The sequence below is a fragment of the Megascapheus bottae genome, chromosome 31, assembly GCF_031878675.1.
Source record: "Megascapheus bottae isolate mThoBot1 chromosome 31, mThoBot2.hap1, whole genome shotgun sequence".
NCBI lineage: Eukaryota > Metazoa > Chordata > Mammalia > Rodentia > Geomyidae > Megascapheus > Megascapheus bottae.
In genome coordinates, this window is record NC_143539.1 from 258,999 (window position 1) to 282,774 (window position 23,776).

Consider the following 23,776-nt stretch of genomic DNA (forward strand, 5'->3'; position numbering starts at 1 on the left):
ACACGCGTGAGTGTATATTTTCTGAACACTATGAAGGTAATTTGGTGCACGTGTGTGTGCACGCCCCCCCCCCCCCCACACACACACCACATACATCAGGCTATTCTGAACTGCACCGTGCCAGACAGCAATTAGCCTGTGGAGTAAAATAAACTTCCAGTAGGAGTTAAGTACCTTCACAAAAGACAGCACAGTCCACACGAGGGTCACCATGTTTTATTCCACTGGAGACACGGCAGCAATGCAAATGAAGCAACCTCAGATGAACACCAGTGGGGTCTGTTCACTCTTCCATACCGACGGGCCCAGGGTTGGGTCACAGCAGATGATGTCATCAGCATAAACCACAGCATTCAAGACACCAAGCTAGTGGATCGTGTGACTGGGTGCGAACGCCACCCACAGGATCACATGCCCATGAACGCCACCTGCAGCCTCCAGCCCCAGTCCTCCAGCGTGCGACAGGGAACAATCCCCAGCAAGGCACAGGGCGCTCGCCGGAGGGAAGGCAGATGGCTTCCGTGACCACAGGGGCAGTTGGGGCAGTTGGGGCGGTCGAGGCAGTCGAGCTGTGCAGCGCCTGCACGCCTGGCACCTGGAGGTGAGGGGCTCGCCCGCGGCACAGGAGCCCACACCGAGGCTCTCCAGATCCGTGACAGTGAATGGAGGAGACAGCCTCTTGCTGGCCGTCTAAAGCCCTTCTTCAGTGTGGGCCTTCAGACCTCAGGCCAAGGCACTCCCCAGGGTTCCGGCCTTCGGGGGCCTCTCCACAGGGTGGCTCTTCTGGTGCTGAAAGAAGCTAGAGCGTTGGCTAAAAGACTTCCCACACTCGCTGCACACGTAGGGCCTTTCTCCTGTGTGCACGACCTGATGCTGAAGGAGGTCCGACTTCTGCCTGAAAGACTTCCCGCACTGCCCACACTCATACGGCCTTTCTCCCGTGTGAATTCTGCAGTGCTGAGTGAGGCTGGTGCTTCGATTAAAGGCCTTCCCACACTCCCCGCACTTGTAAGGCCTCTCTCCAGTATGAACTGTCTGGTGCTTAATGAAGTCTGCTCTTCGGCTAAAGGATTTCCCACACTGGTCACACCCATAAGGCCTGACTCTAGAGTGGATTCTCTGATGTTCCAGGAGGCTGTAGCTCTGCCTGAAGAACTTTCCACACTGCATACACTCGTACGGCCTTTCTCCACTGTGAGTTCTCTTGTGCCGGTCAAGTTTAGATTTGTACTCAAAGGCTTTTCCACACTCCCCACACTCATAAGAGCTTTCCCCGGTGTGACCTCTCTGGTGTCTAGAGAGCGTGGCTCTTTGGCTAAAGGACTTCCCACACTGGCCACACTCAAACACGTTCGTGGCAGTGTGACTTCTGCAGTGTTCCACGAAGTAGAAGTACTGCTTGAAGAACTTCCCGCAGTCCCTGCACTCATACGGCCTCTCTCCAGTGTGCGTCCGCTGGTGTCTCATGAGGGTGGCTCTCTGGCTGAAGGATTTGCCACATTCTCCACATTCGTACGGCCTTTCTCCGGTGTGAATTCTGCAGTGCTGAATAAGGTTGGAGCTCTGGCTGAAAGATCTCCCACAGTCTCCGCACGTGTAAGGCCTTTCTCCTGTGTGGACTCTCTGGTGTATGACGAGAGTGGCTTTCTGACTGAACGATTTCTCACAGTGGCTGCAATCATAAGGCCTTGCTGGAGTGTGGACTGCCCTGTGTTTAACCAGGCTGCAGACTTGCCTAAACAGCTTCCCACAGTCCTTGCACTCGTGGGGCCATACACCCGTGTGGGTTCTCTGGTGCCGGAGAAGGTTGGACTTGCACCCGAAGGCCTTCCCACAGCGCCCACACTCGTAGGGCTTCTCCTCCCTGTGCGTCCGGCAGTGCTCGGTGAGGTTGGATTTTTGGTGAAAGCTCTTCCCGCACTCACCGCACTTGTACTGTTTTTCTGCCGAGTGAAGCCCCTGGTGGGCAACCAGAGAAGCCAGCTTGGCACACTCAGTGCACTGATTAGGCCGCTCTCTTCCGCAGGGCGTCTGGGGTAGGACAGGCTCATTGTTATCCTGGAAAGTGCGTCCACATTTGCTGGATTCACAGCTACAGCCTCTGAGGTGCTGGATATTTGGCTGTGGGGGGCTGGAAGCTCTCCAGCGTGTGTCTGGCGGGCCGTGACTTTCTCCGAGGAGGAAGACCTCCCCACACTCAGTGATTCTGGAGGCGGCCTGGGGCTGAAGAGGCCCCCACCTGGCAGAGAAGCCCTTTCCAAACCCTCTGCAGGGGACGGGGCTCCCGGACGGGGGATCCACGCCTCTGCTCACTGGACTCTCCCCCGTGTGCCGCCTCTGGCCCTGGGGGCAGTCCGCCCAGGCCCCCCTCTCGTACAGCTCATGTGCAGGCAGGTCGTCCAGGTGCAGGAGGTCCTTCAGGACACGGATGAAGATGTCGCAGATGTGTGTCTCTGGAACGGACGGCCCGGCCCCCGGAGTCCTGACTGCTGGTGGCTCGTCTGCAGGAACAACCTGCACAGAAGACGCCTCTCCATGCTTCATCTTGTGCCCACACACTGGAAGAGAGACACTGATGAAAGCCACGCTGAAGTGGGGGTGTGTCCCAACAACGTCCTGCTGTTTTCTGTGTAGTGTGACACTGTTGGAAGGTCCAGTGAGAACACAGCCCCACCGAAAGCCTGCGGTTCACATGCAGGCAGCCCCTCCAGAGCCCACTCTACAAGCCTGGTTTTGTGCCTTCTACTACTGGAGCAAACGCACTGCTTTTCTCTCAATGTGCTGGGAGTGACTGGTGGATGGCAGGGTCATAGCCCTGCCCAGAGCACCCAAAGCATTTCACCCAGTCAACACACGCCGTTTGTTCTGCTGTTGCTCATGTCAACTCCCCAGTGCGGGCTGTGGCCTAACACTTCCCCCTCCAGTACTGTCTCCTGTCCACCTGCTGGCTTCCCACCTTGCCGGACTTTCAGAAACGATAGTAATAAATTTCCCTGTTTCCTTCCCTCCCTCCCTCCTTCCCTCCCTCCCTCTTTCCCTCCCTCCCTCCCTCCCTCTCTTCATGCCTTTATTTCTTCAGCTTTTTCACTCAAGGCTAGCGCTCTACCACTCTGAGCCACAGCACCAGTTCCAGCTTTCTGGTGGTTACGTGGAAATAAAAGTGTCAGGGAAGCCCAGCGTGGTGGCTCAGATCTGTAATCCTAGCTACTCAGGAGGCTGAGATCCGAGGATCATGGTTCAAAGCCAGTCTGGGCACTACAACAATACAAAGCATGAGACTCTTAGTCCCACAAAGACTTTTTTTTTGGTGGGTCATGTGGCTTGAACTTGGCCTGGGTGCTGTCCCTGAGCTTTTCAGCTACCGTCCTACCCTTGAGCCAAGCCCCACTTCCCATTTTCTACAGGCTAACTGGAGATGAGTCTCAGGTCCTTTTGGTGCCCTGCTGGCTTTGAACCTTGATCCTCAGATCTCAGCCTCCTGAGTAGCTAAGATGATAGGCGTGAGTCACCGAGCCCGGCTCCAAGACAGTTTTTTTGAGAACAAAACTTTTCACTGTTGGGATCGATCTCATACTGCCCGTTCGTAAACAGCAGAAGTGAATCACATGTAGACGGTCAGTTTGACCCTGTGGGGTCTGAGAACTGGCTATTGGTATTGTAAAAATATCCTAGATCCTGTAAATTCTTTACAATGACATTGGTGTTTATGAATATATTACCAAGCTACTATGTATTGGGACACTGTCTGCTCACACCAGTAACCCTATCTATCTACTTGGGAGGCTGAGATCTAAGGATTGCAGTATTTAGCCCAGAAGGAAAGTCCATGAGTGCTTATCTCCAACTAACCACTCAAAAGCCGTGGTGGGGAGGGGCCAGTGGCTCAGACAAAAACAAAACAAAACAAAAAAAACCCAGCAGCAACAACAAAAAAAATAAAGTGGAGCTGTGGCTCAAAGTGGTAGGGTGATAGCTTTGAGCTTTGAGTTCAGGGATAGTTCCCAGGCCCAGAGTTCAAGCCCCATGACCCCCCCTCAAAAAAAAAGCTTTTGGGGACATCTTATCATTCACAAAATGAGGAACAAGTTAGCAAGGCTGGCTGGGCGGTGCTATGGTCAGGCTGTAAGTGGGCAGGGTCAAGGAGCTATGATGTTTATGGGAATGTGGGCGGGGCTTCAGCCTGGCTGTGGGGGGGAATGGGCGGGGCCTCGGATTGGCTGTGGGGGGAAATGGGCGGGGCAGTGGTCTGGCTGTGAGGAGGAAATGGGCGGGGCCGAGGCCTGGCTGTGAGGGGGAAATGGGCGAGGCCTCAGCCTGGCTGTGGGAACCTTGGCGGGGCAGTGGTCTGGCTGTGAGGGAAATGGGCGGGGCCTCGGCCTGGCTGTGGGGAAATGGGCGGGGCCTCGGCCTGGCTGTGGGGAAATGGGCGGGGCCTCGGCCTGGCTGTGGGGAAATGGGCGGGGCAGTGGTCTGGCTGTGGGGAAATGGGTGGGGCAGTGGTCTGACTGTGGGGAAATGGGCGGGGCAATGGTCTGGCTGTGGGGAAATGGGTGGGGCAGTGGTCTGGCTGTGGGGAAATGGGCGGGGCAATGGTCTGGCTGTGGGGAAATGGGCGGGGCACTGGGCTGGCTGTGGGAACCTGGGAGGGGCCTCGGCCTGGCTGTGGGAAATGGGCGGGGCAGTGGTCTGGCTGTGGGGAAATGGGCGGGGCAGTGGTCTGGCTGTGGGGAAATGGGCGGGGCCTCGGCCTGGCTGTGGGAAATGGGCGGGGCCTCAGCCTGGCTGTGGGGAAATGGGCGGGGCAGTGGTCTGGCTGTGGGGAAATGGGAGGGGCCTCGGCCTGGCTGTGGGAAAATGGGCGGGGCCTCAGCCTGGCTGTGGGGAAATGGGCGGGGCAGTGGTCTGGCTGTGGGAACCTGGGAGGGGCCTCAGCCTGGCTGTGGGGAAATGGGCGGGGCTGCGGCCTGGCTGAAGGCCCAGCTATGGACCAGGCAGAGGGCGGCCTGGGAAAGGCGCAGGCAGAAACCAGGAGGTCAGCGCAGGTGTGAGGACTTACCCACCGAGGCCGAAAGGACAAAGGTCTCCAGCATCACATCAAGATACAGGAGCTTCTGGGCCTCACCCAGGAGCCCCCACTCTTCCTGGGAGAAGCCAATGGCCACGTCCTCGAAGGCCACAGAGCCCTGTGGAGATAGGGACAGATTACCCAACCGTCCACTTTCCTCCTACAGGTTACCCACCCCACGCCCCTCCTCCTCTCACGTGACATTCCACCACCACTGTGCCCCCACACACCACAGGCTGGCCCGCCTAGGGTGCCCCAAACTGGGCGTGTCGGGTGGGAAGCCTGCACTCCTTCTGCATGCCCACTGTCCCCTTGGGCCGTGACGTGACCTCTGCTCCACATGACAGACCTCTTTCTAATCTCCCCACATAATGCACAGTCCTACCCCGGCCACCAGGCAGCTCTAAAGAAACCCGACCCTCAACACCCCCAACACCCCCAGAGGTCAGCACAGCCACAGCCTCCTCAGCACAGCCACGGCCTCTCCTCTCCTCCTCAGCACAGCCACGGCCTCTCCTCCTCCTCCTCAGCACAGCCACGGTCTCTCCTCTCCTCCTCAGCACAGCCACGACCTCTCCTCTCCTCCTCAGCACAGCCACGGTCTCTCCTCTCCTCCTCAGCACAGCCACGGCCTCCTCCTCCTCCTCAGCACAGCCACGGCCTCTCCTCTCCTCCTCAGCACAGCCACGACCTCTCCTCTCCTCCTCAGCACAGCCACGGTCTCTCCTCTCCTCCTCAGCACAGCCACGACCTCTCCTCTCCTCCTCAGCACAGCCACGGCCTCTCCTCTCCTCCTCAGCACAGCCACGGCCTCTCCTCTCCTCCTCAGCACAGCCACGGCCTCCTCCTCCTCCTCAGCACAGCCACGGCCTCTCCTCTCCTCCTCAGCACAGCCACGACCTCTCCTCTCCTCCTCAGCACAGCCACGGCCTCCTCCTCCTCCTCAGCACAGCCACGGCCTCTCCTCTCCTCCTCAGCACAGCCACGACCTCTCCTCTCCTCCTCAGCACAGCCACGGCCTCTCCTCCTCCTCCTCAGCACAGCCACGGCCTCTCCTCCTCCTCCTCAGCACAGCCACGACCTCTCCTCTCCTCCTCAGCACAGCCACGGCCTCTCCTCCTCCTCCTCAGCACAGCCACGGCCTCTCCTCCTCCTCCTCAGCACAGCCACGGCCTCTCCTCCTCCTCCTCAGCACAGCCACGGCCTCTCCTCCTCCTCCTCAGCACAGCCACGGCCTCTCCTCCTCCTCCTCAGCACAGCCACGGCCTCTCCTCTCCTCCTCAGCACAGCCACGGCCTCTCCTCCTCCTCCTCAGCACAGCCACGGCCTCTCCTCTCCTCCTCAGCACAGCCACGACCCCTCCTCTCCTCCTCAGCACAGCCACGGCCTCTCCTCTCCTCCTCAACACAGCCACGGCCTCTCCTCCTCAGCACAGCCACGGCCTCTCCTCCTCCTCCTCCTCCTCCTCCTCCTCAACACAGCCACGACCTCTCCTCTCCTCCTCAACACAGCCACGACCTCTCCTCTCCTCCTCAACACAGCCACGGCCTCTCCTCTCCTCCTCAGCACAGCCACGGCCTCTCCTCTCCTCCTCAGCACAGCCACGGCCTCTCCTCTCCTCCTCAGCACAGCCACGGCCTCTCCTCTCCTCCTCAACACAGCCACGGCCTCTCCTCCTCAGCACAGCCACGGCCTCTCCTCCTCCTCCTCCTCCTCAACACAGCCACGACCTCTCCTCTCCTCCTCAACACAGCCACGACCTCTCCTCTCCTCCTCAGCACAGCCACGGCCTCTCCTCTCCTCCTCAGCACAGCCACGGCCTCTCCTCTCCTCCTCAGCACAGCCACGGCCTCTCCTCCTCCTCCTCCTCAACACAGCCACGGCCTCTCCTCTCCTCCTCAGCACAGCCACGGCCTCCTCCTCCTCCTCAACACAGCCACGACCTCTCCTCTCCTCCTCAACACAGCCACGACCTCTCCTCTCCTCCTCAGCACAGCCACGGCCTCTCCTCTCCTCCTCAGCACAGCCACGGCCTCTCCTCTCCTCCTCAGCACAGCCACGGCCTCTCCTCTCCTCCTCAGCTCAGCCACGGCCTCTCCTCTCCTCCTCAGCACAGCCACGGCCTCTCCTCTCCTCCTCAGCACAGCCACGGCCTCCTCCTCCTCCTCAACACAGCCACGACCTCTCCTCTCCTCCTCAACACAGCCACGACCTCTCCTCTCCTCCTCAGCACAGCCACGGCCTCTCCTCTCCTCCTCAGCACAGCCACGGCCTCTCCTCTCCTCCTCAGCACAGCCACGGCCTCTCCTCTCCTCCTCAGCACAGCCACGGCCTCCTCCTCCTCCTCAACACAGCCACGGCCTCTCCTCCTCAACACAGCCACGACCTCTCCTCTCCTCCTCAACACAGCCAGGACCTCTCCTCTCCTCCTCAGCACAGCCACGACCTCTCCTCTCCTCCTCAGCTCAGCCACGGCCTCTCCTCTCCTCCTCAGCACAGCCACGACCTCTCCTCTCCTCCTCAGCTCAGCCACGGCCTCTCCTCTCCTCCTCAGCACAGCCACGGCCTCTCCTCTCCTCCTCAGCACAGCCACGGCCTCTCCTCTCCTCCTCAGCACAGCCACGGCCTCTCCTCTCCTCCTCAGCTCAGCCACGGCCTCTCCTCTCCTCCTCAGCACAGCCACGGCCTCTCCTCTCCTCCTCAGCACAGCCACGGCCTCTCCTCTCCTCCTCAGCACAGCCACGGCCTCTCCTCTCCTCCTCAGCTCAGCCACGGCCTCTCCTCTCCTCCTCAGCACAGCCACGGCCTCTCCTCTCCTCCTCAGCACAGCCACGGCCTCTCCTCTCCTCCTCAGCACAGCCACGGCCTCTCCTCTCCTCCTCAGCACAGCCACGGCCTCTCCTCTCCTCCTCAGCACAGCCACGGCCTCTCCTCTCCTCCTCAGCACAGCCACGGCCTCTCCTCCTCCTCCTCAGCACAGCCACGGCCTCTCCTCTCCTCCTCAGCACAGCCACGGCCTCTCCTCTCCTCCTCAGCACAGCCACGGCCTCTCCTCTCCTCCTCAGCACAGCCACGGCCTCCTCCTCCTCCTCAGCACAGCCACGGCCTCCTCCTCCTCCTCCTCAGCACAGCCACGGCCTCTCCTCTCCTCCTCAGCACAGCCACGGCCTCTCCTCTCCTCCTCAGCACAGCCACGGCCTCTCCTCCTCCTCCTCCTCCTCCTCCTCCTCAACACAGCCACGACCTCTCCTCTCCTCCTCAACACAGCCACGACCTCTCCTCTCCTCCTCAGCACAGCCACGGCCTCTCCTCTCCTCCTCAGCACAGCCACGGCCTCTCCTCTCCTCCTCAGCACAGCCACGGCCTCTCCTCTCCTCCTCAGCACAGCCACGACCTCTCCTCTCCTCCTCAGCACAGCCACGGCCTCGGCCTCGGCCTCCTCCTCGTCCTCCTCCTCTCTTCCTCCCCGCCCCTTGTGTCTGTGGAAAGTTTCAAGAGGTTCCACTTCTGCTCTTGGTGTCGTCTCTCCCCCTTCTCCCCATCCCCTTCCAGGCCTTGGGAACCTAAGTCAGACCCTGCTCTTCCTCCAGGCAAAACCTCCCGGCCCCTCCCTGTCTCCCGGTGGGACCGGCCGTCCTGTCCCGTCCCTCCCCTCCCTCCCCTCCCTTCCTCTCCTCTCCAAGGGGCAGGCGGGGACCAGGCCGCCCTCTCCTCCCCTCCCCTCCCCTCTCCTCCCCCTCCACGGGGCAGGCGGGGACCCGGCCGCCCTCTCCTCTCCTCTCTCCTCTCCCCTCTCTCCTCCCCTCCTCTCCCCTCCCCTCTCCCCTGCCCTCCCTTCCTCTCCTCTCCACGGGGCAGGCGGGGACCCGGCCGTCCTCCCCTCCCCTCCCCTCCCCTCTCCCCTCCCCTCTCCCCTCCCCTCCTCTCCTCCCCCTCCACGGGGCAGGCGGGGACCCGAGGGGCGCCGTCCCGCCCTCCCCTGCGGGCCGGGACCTACCGGATTCCGAGGCACCCGGGGCCTCGGGGCAGCCTCAGCCATGGCGCCCGCCCGCAGCGGAGGGCGGCGAGGGCGGCCCTCGCCCCGCACGCGTCCCGCGGGCTCCGCTCCCACCGCAGGAAGCCACCGCGGAACTGCGCCGACCGGCGAGGGCGGGGCCGGAAGTCCCGGAGGGGAACCGGCCGCTCCCCGCGCTCACTGGCTCCCGCGGCTGTCACTCAGCCCGCTGGATTGTGGGTAACGTAGTTCGCACGGCCGGAGCTCTTGGCGCCTCTCACCACCCCAGGGCTCCTCCGCTGGCGGCCAGAGGCCAGGACGGGCCGGGGTGCGGGCTGGAGCCCGGGCACCCGGGGGGTTCCGGGGAAGGGGTCTCCCGCGGGGGAGGGCCCTGAACCCGCAGGGCTTGAACAGGAAGGAAGGCCGCCGCTCCCCTCGCCCCGGAGTCCCCCCGCGGCGACCTCCGCGGCGCGTCCTGCGGCCAGGCCTTCAGTAGCCGCGATGGGGCGGCGGAGCTGGGCGAGGCCGGGCCGCCCTCCGCAGAGGGGAGGCTGAGGCCCCAGGGCTGCGGGCCACCCCGGAGCGCCCGCCCAGGCCCGCCCAGCAGGCACGTCCGCTCCTCCCCGCCGAGGCTGCGCCAAGCGCAGGCCCAGCCCTCCCGTCCTTCCGCGCTCCTCCCCGCCGAGGCGGCGCCTTCCGCGATCCTCCCCGCCCTCCCGTGGTCCTCCCCGCCCTCCCGTCCTTCTGCGCTCCTCCCCGCCGAGGAGGCGCCTTCCGCGGTCCTCCCACGGCCAGGGCGTCCTCGGGTCTGGTCTAGGGAGACGTCCTTGGCGTGCAGCCAGGCGGCCTCCTCACCTGCAGGAAGCCTCCAGGTGGACTCCCCGGTGCACGGTGAGGGCGGACCCCGCACGCCGGCCTTTCTCCGGCCTTTCTCCGCTGTGAACCACCTGGTGCCCGAAGGGCGTCCCACGCTCGCCGCACTCTAGGACTTCTCTCCTGTGTGACCTGTGCTGTGACTTACGAGGTGGGTGCGCTGAGTAAAAGATCTCCCACACTTCCCACACTGGTACGGCCTCTCTCCAGTGCTTGGTGGGGGAACATCTTTCCCTAAAGCACGTCCCACACTCTCTGCACGCGTAAGGCCGCTCTCCAGTGTGCACTGTCTGGTGTGCAATAAGGGAAAACCTTTCCTTGAAAGACTTCCCGCAGTCCTGACACTCGTAAGGCCTCCCTCCACTGTGCATTCCCTGGTGCTGGCCAAGGGCGTGACCATCGTGGAACTCATTCTCACGGTTGCTGTGCTCAGCAAGACTTTTCTCAGTGTAGACTCTTGGGTTATGAAAAGACATACTTAAGGGCCTGGAAGTTTTTCGGCAGCTAACCAACTTGTATGTATTTTTTCCATGGTAAAACTCAGCACTGTTTAGCTTCTCACCATCAGGGAGGTCCGGCAAAGGTGGGAAACCAAAGGGGAACCGAGACACAGAGTCCATCTCTCTCCAGAAACGAGTTTTGGTTCCTGTCCCTCTTCCAGGGCCTCACTGCCCTGAGGTGGCTCAGGTGCTGGGGGAGGCTGGCACAAGCTCCAGCCAGGGACAGTTTTTGCACGGGTGGTTCTGCCAGGTGCACAATGTCTTTCAAGACTGGGACAAAGATGTCACCAAGGTGAGTGTCCCGGGAGGGTACGGGACGCATGCCTTTGGGATCCTCAAGTGTGACATTCCTTTCAAAGAAACACTCTGCAGGGATGTCTCCTCATCCTGGATTGCATGCTCACAACCTGCAATCAGAGAAATGATGGCTGTATGCATGCAGGCGATGATGGGAAGAAAAAGTGGTGCTGAGATGAAACACTCGGCCTTGCACATGCCGGGCATATATTCTACCACTGAGCTACAACTCTGGTCCCATACAACTATTTTTAGGATGTAGAAGCAGGGGTCCGGGGCAGAAGGGGTTGCCTTGCAGCACGGGGCTTGTGTGCAAACCTCCCCACACGAGACACGACAACCAACAGCTGCTCAGGGAAGAGGTAGGGGTTTGCGCACACTCCTCTATAAACAGAACTACAGCTCATGCGGGATCTGACAAGCCAGGGTCAAGTGTGGGGATGACAAGGTGGGAGTGGGGTGTGTCCTGTGTCATCTGCACCACAAACACTGGGACACAGGGCAGCTTCCCGGTATGCCCGGGATCAGCCAGCTGTCATGACCTCACCGGGTCAGGCAGCCTTCAAGTGGACAGCCCTTTGGAGATCATCTTGACATGTCTTTTTTCTGGAGTCCCAGGTGCTCAGACTGAGAAGTATGGAAACCATGTCCCCAGGGACGGGCAGGCCAGTGACACTCTAATGGCCCTGAGTACCTCAAGACAGCAGAGCATGGCAGACAGCACTGCAAAGACTGGGAGGAGGACCCAGTGACGGCAGCCCTGGACTTGGGCCCCCCTAGGGAGGGGTCTCGATCACATGATGCCCAGAGTTCCTAAAATGAACTATGAGCAAACGTCAGAAGGACGTCCGGGAGCGGGGTACACAGGGGACATCAATGAGGCTAGCTGTCAGCTAACTTCCACCCAGACTTGGGCCTGTTCTCATTAGACAGGCAGCCAGTAGAGCTGCTCAGGGAGTGTGCACAGCTTGACTACAGCACACAGCAGAGGTGACACAGCGCTAGTGGTTGGAGGTCTGAAGCTGGTACAGGAGCCTCTGGGCCGGGCTGAGGAACTCCCACTCCTCCTTGGAGAAGTGAACGACGACATCCTCAAAAGTCACACAGGCCTGCGGAGGCTGGAACAGAACATCTGTGATCAGCTCCTTTCCCCCTCCCTCCCTGGCATGGACCCCAAATACTCCATGGAGAAGGAAGGGCTTTCCATCCCCAGAACCTGATCGGCTCCCACAGCACTCGCAGCAAGATGAGCACGAGACTCCACCTAACTTCCACTCCTGCCCATGACGCCATGCCGTACTCTCACAGACTGCCAATGAGGTCTCACCTCCCTGCGTTACCATCGGCCACAGGCCCTTCCCAGGTGCACGACCTCTCCCTCAGCCCACAGCTTTTCCAACCATCCCCCAGGACACAGAAATGTCTCTGGCCCCTCACGGTCCTCAGCACGCTCTATCCAGCGTGTGGCACACTGACAGAAGTCACGCCACAATGGCACGGCAGGATATCATGACCACGATGAACCGTCCCAGGCTCCACAGTCTTACTGTGGCATCAGCTTCGGTGTTATGACCTCCAGAACACAGAACATGTGACGCGCCACAGGCCCAGCAAGACCCCTCCTCAGCGTGGCCCTCACTTTACAAGCCACGGAGACACCGGGTACAGAGTAGGAGCACAGAGCCCTGGGCTGTTTCTTAGGGACCAAGGCACACACAAGAGGCAAAACCCAGAAGATGGACACTCTGCCATGCAGCAACCCCACTTTACTCCCACCCTGTAAGCTGACAAAACTATGGATGCCTTCCCACAGCACAGCCCGGCTCCGCCTCTGCCTCCTGGAGACAGCGAGGAGGACGTGCACGATCAACGGCAATTCAGGAAGATCACCCTTACCAGGAGGCGAGCTGGGGCATCAGAAGGCAGGGGACACCTGGGAGGCCGGAAACATCATGGGAAACCACCGTCCTCCTGAAGGCTAAAACCGCCCACCCCACCCCTGCGCCCAAACCATGTGGTTTCCACACTACAGCCATGAACAGCCCAACAAGCCCTGGGGCCTGATAGTCAAACTGTGCCCATCTGAGAGAGACACGACTTCCCATTCCTGCACCTGTGGCCCCAGCACCAATGAAAACGCGAGGCGGGCTCACCCTCATTGCACACACTTAAAGATTGGAGCTTCTAAGGCTGGGACAACCTGGCATATCTTCATGCATGGCTGCAAGCAATCCAAAACACTCCACATAAGCCTAATGTTTGCCAGTCAACTTGGAGAGCCCTTAGTCAGACTCAAACTGGAAAAGAAGGATTTCAGAACACAGGGAGGCGAGGGGGCATGATCACATGCACGGAGAGCCCAGACATCTTCCACTCACCTGTGTGGGGTCTCCCAGCACCTCCATAGTCATGGGCACCTGTGGGAAGAACAAGGCATGAGAGGCAGGCCCCACGGGCTCAAGATCCTTGTGCCCTGTCCAACCCAGGAGTCAGTGAAGGAGGAGTCCTCGGTGCGGATTTACCCATGGAAACGCGGACCAGGGTCGGAGCTCTCTGTGTTCTGTGTCTAGGTTCTGTCTCCACCCCAGACCAACTGTAAGCAGCTATTAGCAAACTCTGAGAAGCCAAACTCAGTCCCTGTGCCTCTTCTCTCCTGGCTCCCAACCCCGGGAGATGAAGGGCTGACTCCCTGGGGACCCCAGACTTCCTGGAACCAGGACCTTGGCACTGAAGATTCACCCACACCCCGACACGGTGGCTGAGACCTCACACGGTCTCCTTGAGGGAGACAAACAAATAGGAGACCACACTCGGCCTCCTCAGCACACTCACAGATAAGGAGATCACACTCGGCCTCCTCTCACACTCACAGATGAGGAGATCACACTCAGCCTCCTCTGACACAGAGGTGGAGATCACACTCAGCCTCCTCTGACACTCACGGACGTGGAGATCACACTCGGCCTCCTCTGACACTCACGGAGATGGAGATCACACTCGGCCTCCTCTGACACTCACGGAGGTGGAGATCACACTCGGCCTCCTCTGACACTCACAGAGGTGGAGATCACACTCGGCCTCCTCTGACACAGAGGTGGAGATCACACTCAGCCTCCTCTGACACTCACAGAGGAGATCACACTCGGCCTCCTCTGACACTCACAGAGGAGGAGATCACACTCGGCCTCCTCTGACACTCACAGAGGTGCAGATCACACTCGGCCTCCTCTGACACTCACAGAGGTGGAGATCACACTCGGCCTCCTCTGACACTCACAGAGGAGGAGATCACACTCGGCCTCCTCTGACACTCACAGAGGTGCAGATCACACTCGGCCTCCTCTGACACTCACAGATGAGGAGATCACACTCGGCCTCCTCTGACACAGAGGAGGAGATCACACTCGGCCTCCTCAGCACACTCACAGATGTGGAGATCACACTCGGCCTCCTCTGACACTCACAGAGGTGCAGATCACACTCGGCCTCCTCTGACACTCACAGATGTGGAGATCACACTCGTCCTCCTCTGACACAGAAGTGGAGATCACACTCGGCCTCCTCTGACACTCACAGAGATGGAGATCACACTCGGCCTCCCCTGACACTCACAGAGGAGGAGATCACACTCGGCCTCCTCTGACACTCACAGAGGTGGAGATCACACTCGTCCTCCTCTGACACTCACAGAGGAGATCACACTCGGCCTCCTCTGACACTCACAGAGGTGGAGATCACACTCGGCCTCCTCTGACACTCACAGAGGTGGAGATCACACTCGTCCTCCTCTGACACTCACAGAGGAGATCACACTCGGCCTCCTCTGACACTCACAGAGGTGGAGATCACACTCGGCCTCCTCTGACACTCACAGAGGTGTGTGTGTGTGCCTGGGACAGTGTGTGTGTGTGTGTGTGTATGTGTGTGTGCCTGGGACAGTGTGTGTGTTTGTGTGCGCCTGGGACAGTGTGTGTGTGTGTGTGTGTGTGCCTGGGACAGTGTGTGTGTGTGTGTGTGCCTGGGACAGTGCGTGTGTGTGTGTGTGCCTGGGACAGTGCGTGTGTGTGTGTGTGTGTGTGCCTGGGACAGTGTGTGTGTTTGTGTGTGTGCGCCTGGGACAGTGTGTGTGTGTGTGTGTGTGTGCGCCTGGGACAGTGTGTGTGTGTGTGTGTGTGTGTGTGCCTAGGACAGTGTGTGTGTGTGTGTGTGTGCCTGGGACAGTGTGTTTGTGTGTGTGTGTGCGCGCGCGCCTGGGACAGTGTGTGTGTGTGTGTGTGTGTGCCTGGGACAATGTGTGTGTGTGTGTGTGTGTGCCTAGGACAGTGTGTTTGTGTGTGTGTGTGTGCGCGCCTGGGACAGTGTGTGTGTGTGTGTGTGTGCCTGGGACAATGTGTGTGTGTGTGTGTGTGTGGTGTGTATGCGCGCGCGTGTCAGTCCTGAGACTTGAACTCAGGGCTTGGGCCCTGTCCCTGAACCTCTGCTGCTCAAGGGCTAGCACTCTACCACTTGAATCACAGTGCCATTCCCAGCTTTTTCTGTGTGTGGAACTGAGGAATGGAGCCCAGGGCTTCGCCCACCCAAGGCACTCTCCAAGCTGGGCACAATTCGTCTTGACTGCTGCCCTCCCTTTCAGCATTCTCCCCTCCCAGCCCAACCCTTTATCTCTTACTGTTTGCTCACAGCTGGCCAGTTCTGAGGGCTGTAATGAAACCTGTCCTGGTGTTAGTGGATGGGAATTTACTATAAATGGACTGCAGGAGAGGGAAATTAAGCTGGAGAAAGGACCATAGGTCTGTACTAGACCCAACAGAAATCACTGCAACTTCACAACCCTTAATCAGCACACACCCCAGTCCCAGCCTTTTTCTTCAAATAAGAACAGAAACCACTCTGGCTGTGCACATATTTATTTTCTACTGTAATAATATTTATAAAATATACTGGCTTGGGCCGGGAGCATAGCCTAGTGGTCAAGTGCTCACCTAGCATGCACGAAGCCCTGGGTTCCATTCCTCAGTACCACATACTCAGAAAAAGCTGGAAGTGACACAGGCTCAAGTGGCAGAGGGCTCACCTTAAGCAAAAAGTGTCCAAGGACAGCTCCCTGGCTCTTGGACAAAGATTATGTTTTACAAGACAACTGCCTAAGTCATCTGCCAATGTGGATTCTGCCCGCTACAGAAATTAAGTCTTACCTGAATGGAGGCTCATTTCAGTGTCTGCTATGTCCTAGACCTCAGTCACACAAACTGATATTATTAAGATCTGGTTTTGATTAATATTGTAATATTAAGTATTATTTAATATTAATATTAAAACATTTAATATCTAGTCAGAGATTAAAATTTTTGACTCCAAAGGTGAAAAGCTAAATTAATATAGCTGTACGACATCTGATGCTACTTGTTTATTTATTTATTTTTTTTCGTAGCCTGGGCCTTGAGCTCAGGGCCTGAGCATTGTCCTTGGGCTTTCTCAAGAATAGAACTCTACTATTTGAGCCTCAGCACCACTTCTGGCTTTTTTTCTATGTATGTGGTACCGAGGAATTGAACCCGGGTCTTCATGCATGCTAGGCAAGCACTCTACCACTAGGCCAAACTCCCAGCCCCTTATTTATTTATTTATTTATTTATTTAGTGGGCCATAGGGCTTGAAACTCAGCCTGGACACTGTCCCTGAGCTCTTTAGCTCAAGGCTACCGCCCTACCCTTGAGCCAAACCCTATTTCCCATTTTCTAGAGGTTAACTGGAGAATAGAGTTTCAGGTCCTTTTGTGCCCAGGGTTGGCTTTGAACCTTGATCCTCAGATCTCCGCCTCCTGAGTAGCTAGGATTACAGGTGTGAGCCATAGCACCCAGCTGGACCATTGCTTTTGTTGTTGTTGTTTATTTTGTTTTTGCCCCTTGATGCTAATTCTTACTAGTTTCTTTATATAATAAGTTATGTTGTTCAAGTCTTTTAAAATGCAAAGCTTAGGAGACTAGCAGGTATGTGTCACCACCATCTGGCTATTTTTTGGTCGTCCATAGTTTGGTCCTTTTCTGTAACATATATAATTGGGCTTTAAAAAAAAAAAAAAAAGAGCAAGGACTCTGAGCTAGGTGCCAGTGCCTCATGCCTGTAAGTCTCACCGCTCAGAGGTTGGGGACTAAAAGTTCCCAGTAGAAAAGGTCACACATTCCATCTCTGAATAACCAGCAAAATGTGGTACTGATGCAGAGCTCAGGAGAGATACAGCTCAAGTGGTAGAACACTAGTCATGAGCAAGTAAGTCAAGAGTCCAAACTCGGAACCAACACACAAAAAATAAAATGACTGGCAAGTAGTTATCTATCAAAAGAGTTCAGTTTTCACACAATCTGCTATTGCTGACTTTGTCAATAAAACCTTGCTCTGCTGATCTTCCACTGAAGTATGACTTGGTCTTCTTCCTTTTGACTTGAACTGAGGGCCTGGGCACTGTCCTTGGGCTTTCTCAAGGCTAGAGCTCTACCACTTGAGCCACAGCACCACTTCTGGCTTTTTCTATGTATGTGATACCGAGGAATCAAACCCAGGGCTTTGTGCATGCTAGACGAGCACTCTACCACGAGGCCATGCTCCTGGCCCCAGAAGTACAACTTCTGTGAATGGCAACAGAAGCACACTGTGACTGAGACCTTGCCTACAGAACAGGCAGAATTTAAACCTCTTCTTGCTCTAGGCTGGCCTTAAGACAGTCATCCAAGGCATAATTGTTCAGCAGATACATTAAAGTTGTCTTAATGGCTCAAGGTGACAAAGATTTCCACCAGGGAGTGAGACAACAGAAACACAGGTAGTGTGCCTCGTGCTACCTCTCAAGTGTACCATTCGTCCACTGGGTGAGGCAGTTTAGAGAGCGGGGCAATGAATTCTTGTGTCAGAATCCCTGCAAAGTACAGAATGAGCAGAGCAGCAGCTGTGAGCCTCACCTGACGTTACCTCGGAGCTCACGGGCAATCTTCCCCAGGCCGGGGCGTGGAGTGGGGGGAGGATCTTACCCACTGGACAGACTGCAGGCTGGTGGGTCTCTAATGGAAGCTCTTCAGTGTCCTTCCCGTTCTAAGGTGGGCCCCAGGGCTGAGAGCCACCTTCACAGGCCCTTTCTACAGTGTGGCAGTTTGGGCGCTGAGGAGACCAGCATTCTGTAATACACTTCTGACCTTGACCATGTTCTCCGGTCCTCTGCCCAGCGTGTACTGTCTCGCGTGTTAACGAGGTCAGATTGTTGACTAAGACTCTGCCAACGCTGAACACACTCCCGGGCTTTCCCTCACTGTGGACTTTCCTGTGACGAAGAATGCTTGTTTTGTGCCCGAAGGCTTTCCCACACTGCTCACACTCATAAGGCCTTTCTCCAGAGTGGACCCGCCCGTGAATGAGCAGGTGAGCTCTCTGGTTGAAGCCTTTGCCACACTGGGCACACTCGTGAGGCCTTGTCTCTTTGTGAGTCTCTTGGTGATGAACAACATTGGCTCTGTACCTGAAGGCTTTCCCACAATCACTACATTCATAAGACTTCTCCCCAGTATGGATTCTGGAATGCCCAACAAGGTTGACGCGCTGGGTAAACGATTTCCCACATTCACCGCAGCGATAGGGCCTCTCTCCAGTATGGACGCGCTGGTGGACGGTGAGGGCATCTCTCTGCTTAAAACACTTCCCACATTCCTGACACGCGTGAGGCCTCTCCCCGGTGTGGACTCTCTGGTGCACGGCGAGGTTGCGTCCTTGCTTGAAGGACTTCCCGCATTCTAAACACTCGTAGGGCCTCTCTCCGTTGTGAACTGCCTGGTGCCTGAGGAGTACACCCTTCTGCCTGAAGGTTTTCCCGCATTCGCTGCACCCGTAGGACTTGACTCCCGTGTGAATTCCGCAGTGACTCACAAGGTGGGAGCGCCGAGTAAATGACCTCCCACACTCGCTGCACACATAGGGCCTTTCTCCTGCGTGGGCGCTCCAGTGGGCCGCGAGGGCGTCTCCTCCCTTAAACGACTTCCCGCAGGGCCGACACTCGGGAGACCCCTCCCCAGGGTGCTTCCGTTGGGGCTCACACTTGCTGCGCTCTCCATGGAGCACGGCCTCACACTCACCACGCTCATGAGCATTCACTAGGGTGCAGACGCTAAGGTCGGGAAGAGCTGTATTTGTGTGGCCGGGCACTGCTCCGCCCTCAGGGGACCCGTGACTGTCCCCATGGTTCAAAGCCTCCCCACCCTGGGCGCTGTCTGGCCCCTCACCTTCAGGAATGATGTGGAGCCCCAGGAGGTTGGATACACCTGGGAACTCTTTCCACACGTCTTCACAACCACAGGGCCTCCCTGGTGTACAAAAGCCATAGCTCTTCAAAGCCACAGTCCTGGCCATGTTATTTTTCAAGGCTCTCTGCTCTCTGTGACACCCCTGAGGCTGAGGATGGTTTGCACAAGCTCCGGCCACATGGGGCTTCTGCCCAGGTGGGTCAGCCAGGTGTAAAACGTGCTTCAAGACGGAGTCACAGGTGTGACAGGGGTAGGTCTTGTGGAGGGCTGGACCAGCCGTGGCAGACCCTGAGCAGGACACTCCCTCCAGAGCAGCATGCCTCCCGGATGTCTCTTCATCCTCCACTCCATGCCCACAGCCTGAAACCAGAGAAATGAGAAATGACGTGAAATCCGTGTGGCCAGGGCCTCACAGTGCAAGGCCCTCACTCGACTCCACACTGTGGAGGACTGTGGGTAAGGCATGGAGTCAGGGGCTGCTTGACCATTGCATTAGGCATCTGAGCACAACAGAATCTGGAAACCTTCAGCCGGTACACACACAGGGAGCCACAGCACAGAGGGCGGGGGCAACACTGCAACTTACGTCTCCATACACAACGTTCCGTTACGTGCATCCTCCCTGGAAAACTGCCAACCTCACCCCAAGGTTTTCCTTAGCCTGAACTTCATATCACCCGGTAATAAGTTTATACTATGTAGAAGATTGATTGAATCCAAGCTGGGTGCCCGTGGCTCACACCTGTAATCCTAGTGACTCCAGAGGCTGAGATCACAGTTCCAAGCCAGCCAGGGCAGCAAAGTCCCCATGAGACTCTTCCCCCCCTCCCCAGTCCAGGGGCTTTAACTCAGGGGACTTGAATCAGGGTCTGGGCACTGTCCTTGGACACTTCTTTCTCAAAGCTAATGCTCTCCCACTTGAGCCACAAGGCTACTTCTGGCTTTTTCTGTATATGTAGTACCAAGGAATGGAACTCAGGACTTTGTGCATGCTAGGTAAGTACTCTACCAGTAGGCTATGCTCCTGATCCTCCCGTGAGACTCTTATCTCCAATTAAGCCCTCAAAAACCAGAAATGGAGCTGTGGCTCAAAGTGGTACAGCATTAGCCTTGAGTAACAAGTGCTCAGGGACAGAGGCCAAGTTCAAGTCTCAAAACTTCCCCCCCACCAATAAAATAAATAAATTGGTTGACTCCAATGCCAGAGAAAACAAAACCACCTTGAATTGAGCTTAGAGACATTACAGCTTAGGTGTACGAACACTACTGAGGGGCAGCAGGCGGGAGCATGTGGAGGGACAGGGAGGGTGGGGAAGCCGGGCTGGAGGAGCAGGGCCCTCGGCCAGTCACAGGAAGATGCCAGCATGGGCACTGGATGGCAGACCACCTGCCCACAGTGGTGTTTGTACTATGGCAGTAAGGAGGCAGTCTCATGGTGTATGGAACAGTTCAGATGTGACACCTCCCACTGGCTCTCTCCCCAGTGTGAACAGGTCTTCCTGAGATAGTCCCACCATGTCTGCCCTATGAACCCACATGGTTGCCCCTGCATTCCAGGTTCACAGCCCAAGTCCCATGGAAGACAAGGTGGGTGGAGCCCTTAGCACGAAACAGACCAGAGGAAAGATGGGCAGATGGAACTAGAAGGAAGGTCCGGAGGGGAAAAAAAAAAAAAAAAAAAGCTCATGGTCTCTGTGAGTGTCAATTACAACAACGCTTGGAGTCCTTAAAACAGGCAGCTTTGAAAAAAAAAAAGTCCCAAGGCAACGTGGGTCAAATGGCACGGTGGAGCCCCAGAGACACCCACCCTGGGGACCTGGAGCCAGGTGAGAGGTGCCAAGCTGCCCTGCAGACATCTTCCATCTTCACCTTCAGTCCACACCAATCCTCATTGCAGCAGCAGCGTGAAGGGCTCCGAGCAGTACCCACAGCACAGGGGCAACAACAGACAGTGGTGGGGTCCAACAGAGGGGAGGGATGAGCGGAGCAGCAGACATACCCACGGAGTTTACGAGTGCAAAGTTTTCCAGCATCACGGCAAGGTGGAGAAGCCTCTGCGCCCGGCTGAGAAATGCCAGCTCCTCCCCGGAGAAGAAAACAACCACATCTGCAAACGTGGTGCGGGCCTGCGGGGTTGGGACAGACACTACGTGACCAGCTTCTGCCCTGACACTGAGTCCAGGCTGCTCCACCTACAATATGTGTCACCTTCCCTCCCTCATCCATGCAACCCTTAGCTTGGGTTTAGGGTTTCTTTAGGATCCCCAGGCCCATCAAATATTGAGTGGGAGGCAATGTATACCCGAGACAGTTCCAGAGAGCAAAAGAGGGGTCACCAGAGTGAGGCCTTGGACACCACTCGTAACACCTGCTCCAGAAGGGTCTAAAGGCACAGCGGGTGAGGCAAGTGGGAGGGGTGGGGGTGAGAAGAGGAGGGGGTGGTGGCAGGGATTCACGGGTGGGGGGGCAAGAGGAGGAGGAAGGGGTGAGAGGAGGAGGGGGTTGGAAGGGGTTCACAGGTGGGGGGTGAGAAGAGGAGGGGGTGGCAGGAGTTCATGGGTGGGGATGAGAAGAGGGGGTGGAGGCAGAGGTTCACGGGTGGGGGTGAGAGGAAGGGGTTCACAGGTGGGGTGAGAGGAAGAGGGGGTGGAGGCAAGAGTTCATGGGTGGGGGTGAGAGGAGGGGGTGGAGGCAGGAGTTCATGGGTGGGGGTGAGAGGAGGAGGAGGGTGGCAGGGGTTCATGGTGAGGGTTGAGAGGAGGAAGGGGTGGTAGGGGTTCACGGGTGGGGGTGAGGGGAGGAGGGGGTGGAGGCAGGGGTTCACGGGTGGGGTAGGAGGAGGAGGGGGTGGAGGCAGGGGTTCACCGGTGGGGTGAGGAGGGCGTGGAGGCAGGGGTTCACGGTGGGGTGAGGAGGGGGTGGGGGCAGGGGTTCACGGGTGGGGGTAAGAGGAGGAGGGCGTGGAGGCAGGGGTTCACGGTGGGGTGAGGAGGGCGTGGAGGCAGGGGTTCACGGTGGGGTGAGGAGGGGGTGGAGGCAGGGGTTCACGGGTGGGGTGAGGAGGGGGTGGAGGCAGGGGTTCACGGTGGGGTAAGAGTAGGAGGGGGTGGAGGCAGGGGTTCACGGGTGGGGGTAAGAGGAGGAGGGGGTGGGGGCAGGGGTTCACGGTGGGGTGAGGAGGGGGTGGGGGCAGGGGTTCACGGGTGGGGGTAAGAGGAGGAGGGCGTGGAGGCAGGGGTTCACGGTGGGGTGAGGAGGGCGTGGAGGCAGGGGTTCACGGTGGGGTGAGGAGGGGGTGGAGGCAGGGGTTCACGGGTGGGGTGAGGAGGGGGTGGAGGCAGGGGTTCACGGTGGGGTAAGAGTAGGAGGGGGTGGAGGCAGGGGTTCACGGGTGGGGGTAAGAGGAGGAGGGGGTGGGGGCAGGGGTTCACGGTGGGGGTGAGGAGGGCGTGGACTGTGACAGGGGCTCCGTGGACTCGGGTCTCTCGGCATCCCCTGCCGGGAGCGGTCCCGGGCCAGTTTCCCAGCCTCGGTCTGTGGCTCCCCGCCCCGCCCAGGAGGCCCCTCGGGGCCGCCGTGGAGCAGGTGGCCTGCCGGCCCGGCCGGACTCCGGTGGAAGGAGAGCTGCTGGAGCGCAGGGGGACGCGGACGGCCGGCGGCTCCGGAGCCAGCCTCCCTCCCTCCGCTCCCTCCCCGCCGCTCCAGGGCCTGGGTCCCGGAGGACCTCCTCCCCGCGCCGGCGCAGCGCCCCCAGAGCAACGAACACGACCCGCCCCGACCCGCCCCTCCGTGTCCGCACGCACCCCGGGACCCGGCCCCGACCCCCGACCCCGGCTACGACCCCTGACCCCGACCCCGGTCCCCGCCCCGACCCCGACCCCGACCCCGGCTACGACCCCTGACCCCGACCCCGGTCCCCGCCCCGACCCCGACCCCGACCCCGGCCACGACCACGACCCCTGACCCCCGGCCACGACCCCTGACCCCGACCCCGACCCCAGCCCCCGCCCGGATCCCCGCCCCGCCCCTCAGTGTCCGCACCGACCCCGGCCCCGACCTCCTGCCCCGGCCCCTGAACCCGCCCCCGCCCCCGCCCCCGCCCCGGCCCCGACTCCGGCCCCCGGCCCCGGCCCCCGACCCCCGACCACGACCCCCGACCACGGCCCCGATCCCGGGCCCCGATCCCGGCCCCCGACCCCAGCCCGACCCCCGACCACGACCCCCGACCCCGGCCCCGACCCCCGACCCCGGCCACGACCCCCGACCACGACCCCGCGTCTAGAACTGAGGAGAAGTCTGAGGGAGGCGATCGCTACCTGACCCCGGGGCTGCGCGACGGCGGCCATCCCCGGCCGGGGGCGGCAGGGGACACCTCCCGGGGAGGCCGGCGCGCCCGGGACTCTGGTCTCCAGCCCGCGCCCTCTCATCGCCGTGGTCGGAGCGCCGCGGCGCGAGCGCTGCAGAGGTGCGAAGGGAGACGCGGGGTCCGCCACGGCGACGCCCGCAGCGGTGCCGGAAGTCCCGGCCAGAGCCCGCCCCGGCGCGCCGTTTTCCATCCCCATTGGATGCGCCCTCTGCCACTCGCCTCGAGGCATTGTGGGAAGTGTAGTCCCCGTGACCAAGATGGCCTTCTGCGCCTGGTCCCGGGTTACCTTTGGGAACCAGCAGTTTCACTGGGCTCCCGCTTGGCCGGCCACTGTGTCCCCTGGTCCATGTCAGACATGGCGGATTTCCTCAGGTCTCTGAAATTGCTGTCTCCCAG

At 59.1% G+C, this 23,776-nt stretch overlaps 2 protein-coding genes across 5 annotated transcripts; both read right to left on the bottom strand.

The window, feature by feature from the left end:
• Window positions 1–181: 181 nt before the first annotated feature.
• Window positions 182–9,189, bottom strand: LOC150043346 (uncharacterized). 3 transcript variants are annotated; one of them, XM_090322009.1, is made up of 3 exons: window positions 9,063–9,189; window positions 5,057–5,183; window positions 182–2,558 (listed from the first exon to the last, which is right to left on the bottom strand). In XM_090322009.1, exons 1-3 carry the CDS (start codon window positions 9,102–9,104, stop codon window positions 724–726), a joined length of 2,004 nt encoding a protein of 667 aa, XP_090178135.1. In that variant the 5' UTR covers window positions 9,105–9,189; the 3' UTR covers window positions 182–723. The 3 variants fall into 3 exon arrangements, with proteins under 3 accessions (XP_090178135.1, XP_090178136.1, XP_090178137.1); XM_090322010.1 differs by lacking the exon at window positions 9,063–9,189 and adding an exon at window positions 5,296–5,474 and having other exon boundaries at window positions 183–2,558; XM_090322011.1 differs by lacking the exon at window positions 9,063–9,189 and having other exon boundaries at window positions 183–2,558; window positions 5,061–5,134.
• A 6,954-nt stretch (window positions 9,190–16,143) lies between these two features.
• On the bottom strand, window positions 16,144–23,424 carry LOC150043347 (uncharacterized). 2 transcript variants are annotated; one of them, XM_090322024.1, is made up of 3 exons: window positions 23,331–23,424; window positions 21,014–21,140; window positions 16,144–19,374 (listed from the first exon to the last, which is right to left on the bottom strand). In XM_090322024.1, the coding sequence occupies exons 1-3, from the start codon at window positions 23,358–23,360 to the stop codon at window positions 17,816–17,818; spliced, it is 1,716 nt and encodes a 571-aa protein (XP_090178150.1). In that variant the 5' UTR covers window positions 23,361–23,424; the 3' UTR covers window positions 16,144–17,815. The 2 variants fall into 2 exon arrangements, with proteins under 2 accessions (XP_090178150.1, XP_090178151.1); XM_090322025.1 differs by lacking the exons at window positions 21,014–21,140; window positions 23,331–23,424 and adding an exon at window positions 20,822–20,993.
• Window positions 23,425–23,776: the final 352 nt, after the last annotated feature.

Excerpts from the sequence above, each read along its gene's own strand:
- LOC150043347 (XM_090322024.1), bottom strand. The coding sequence starts at position 23,360 with ATGGCCGCCGTCGCGCAGCCCCGGGGTCAG. Across the intron at positions 21,141-23,330 it reads TCGCGCAGCCCCGGGGTCAG|GCCCGCACCACGTTTGCAGA; the intron begins GTAGCGATCGCC and ends CCAACCCCGCAG. Across the intron at positions 19,375-21,013 it reads TGCACTCGTAAACTCCGTGG|GCTGTGGGCATGGAGTGGAG; the intron begins GTATGTCTGCTG and ends CTCTGGTTTCAG.
- LOC150043346 (XM_090322009.1), bottom strand. The coding sequence starts at position 9,104 with ATGGCTGAGGCTGCCCCGAGGCCCCGGGTGCCTCGGAATCCG. Across the intron at positions 5,184-9,062 it reads CCCGGGTGCCTCGGAATCCG|GGCTCTGTGGCCTTCGAGGA; the intron begins GTAGGTCCCGGC and ends CTATCTCCACAG. Across the intron at positions 2,559-5,056 it reads TGTCCTTTCGGCCTCGGTGG|TGTGTGGGCACAAGATGAAG; the intron begins GTAAGTCCTCAC and ends TCTCTCTTCCAG.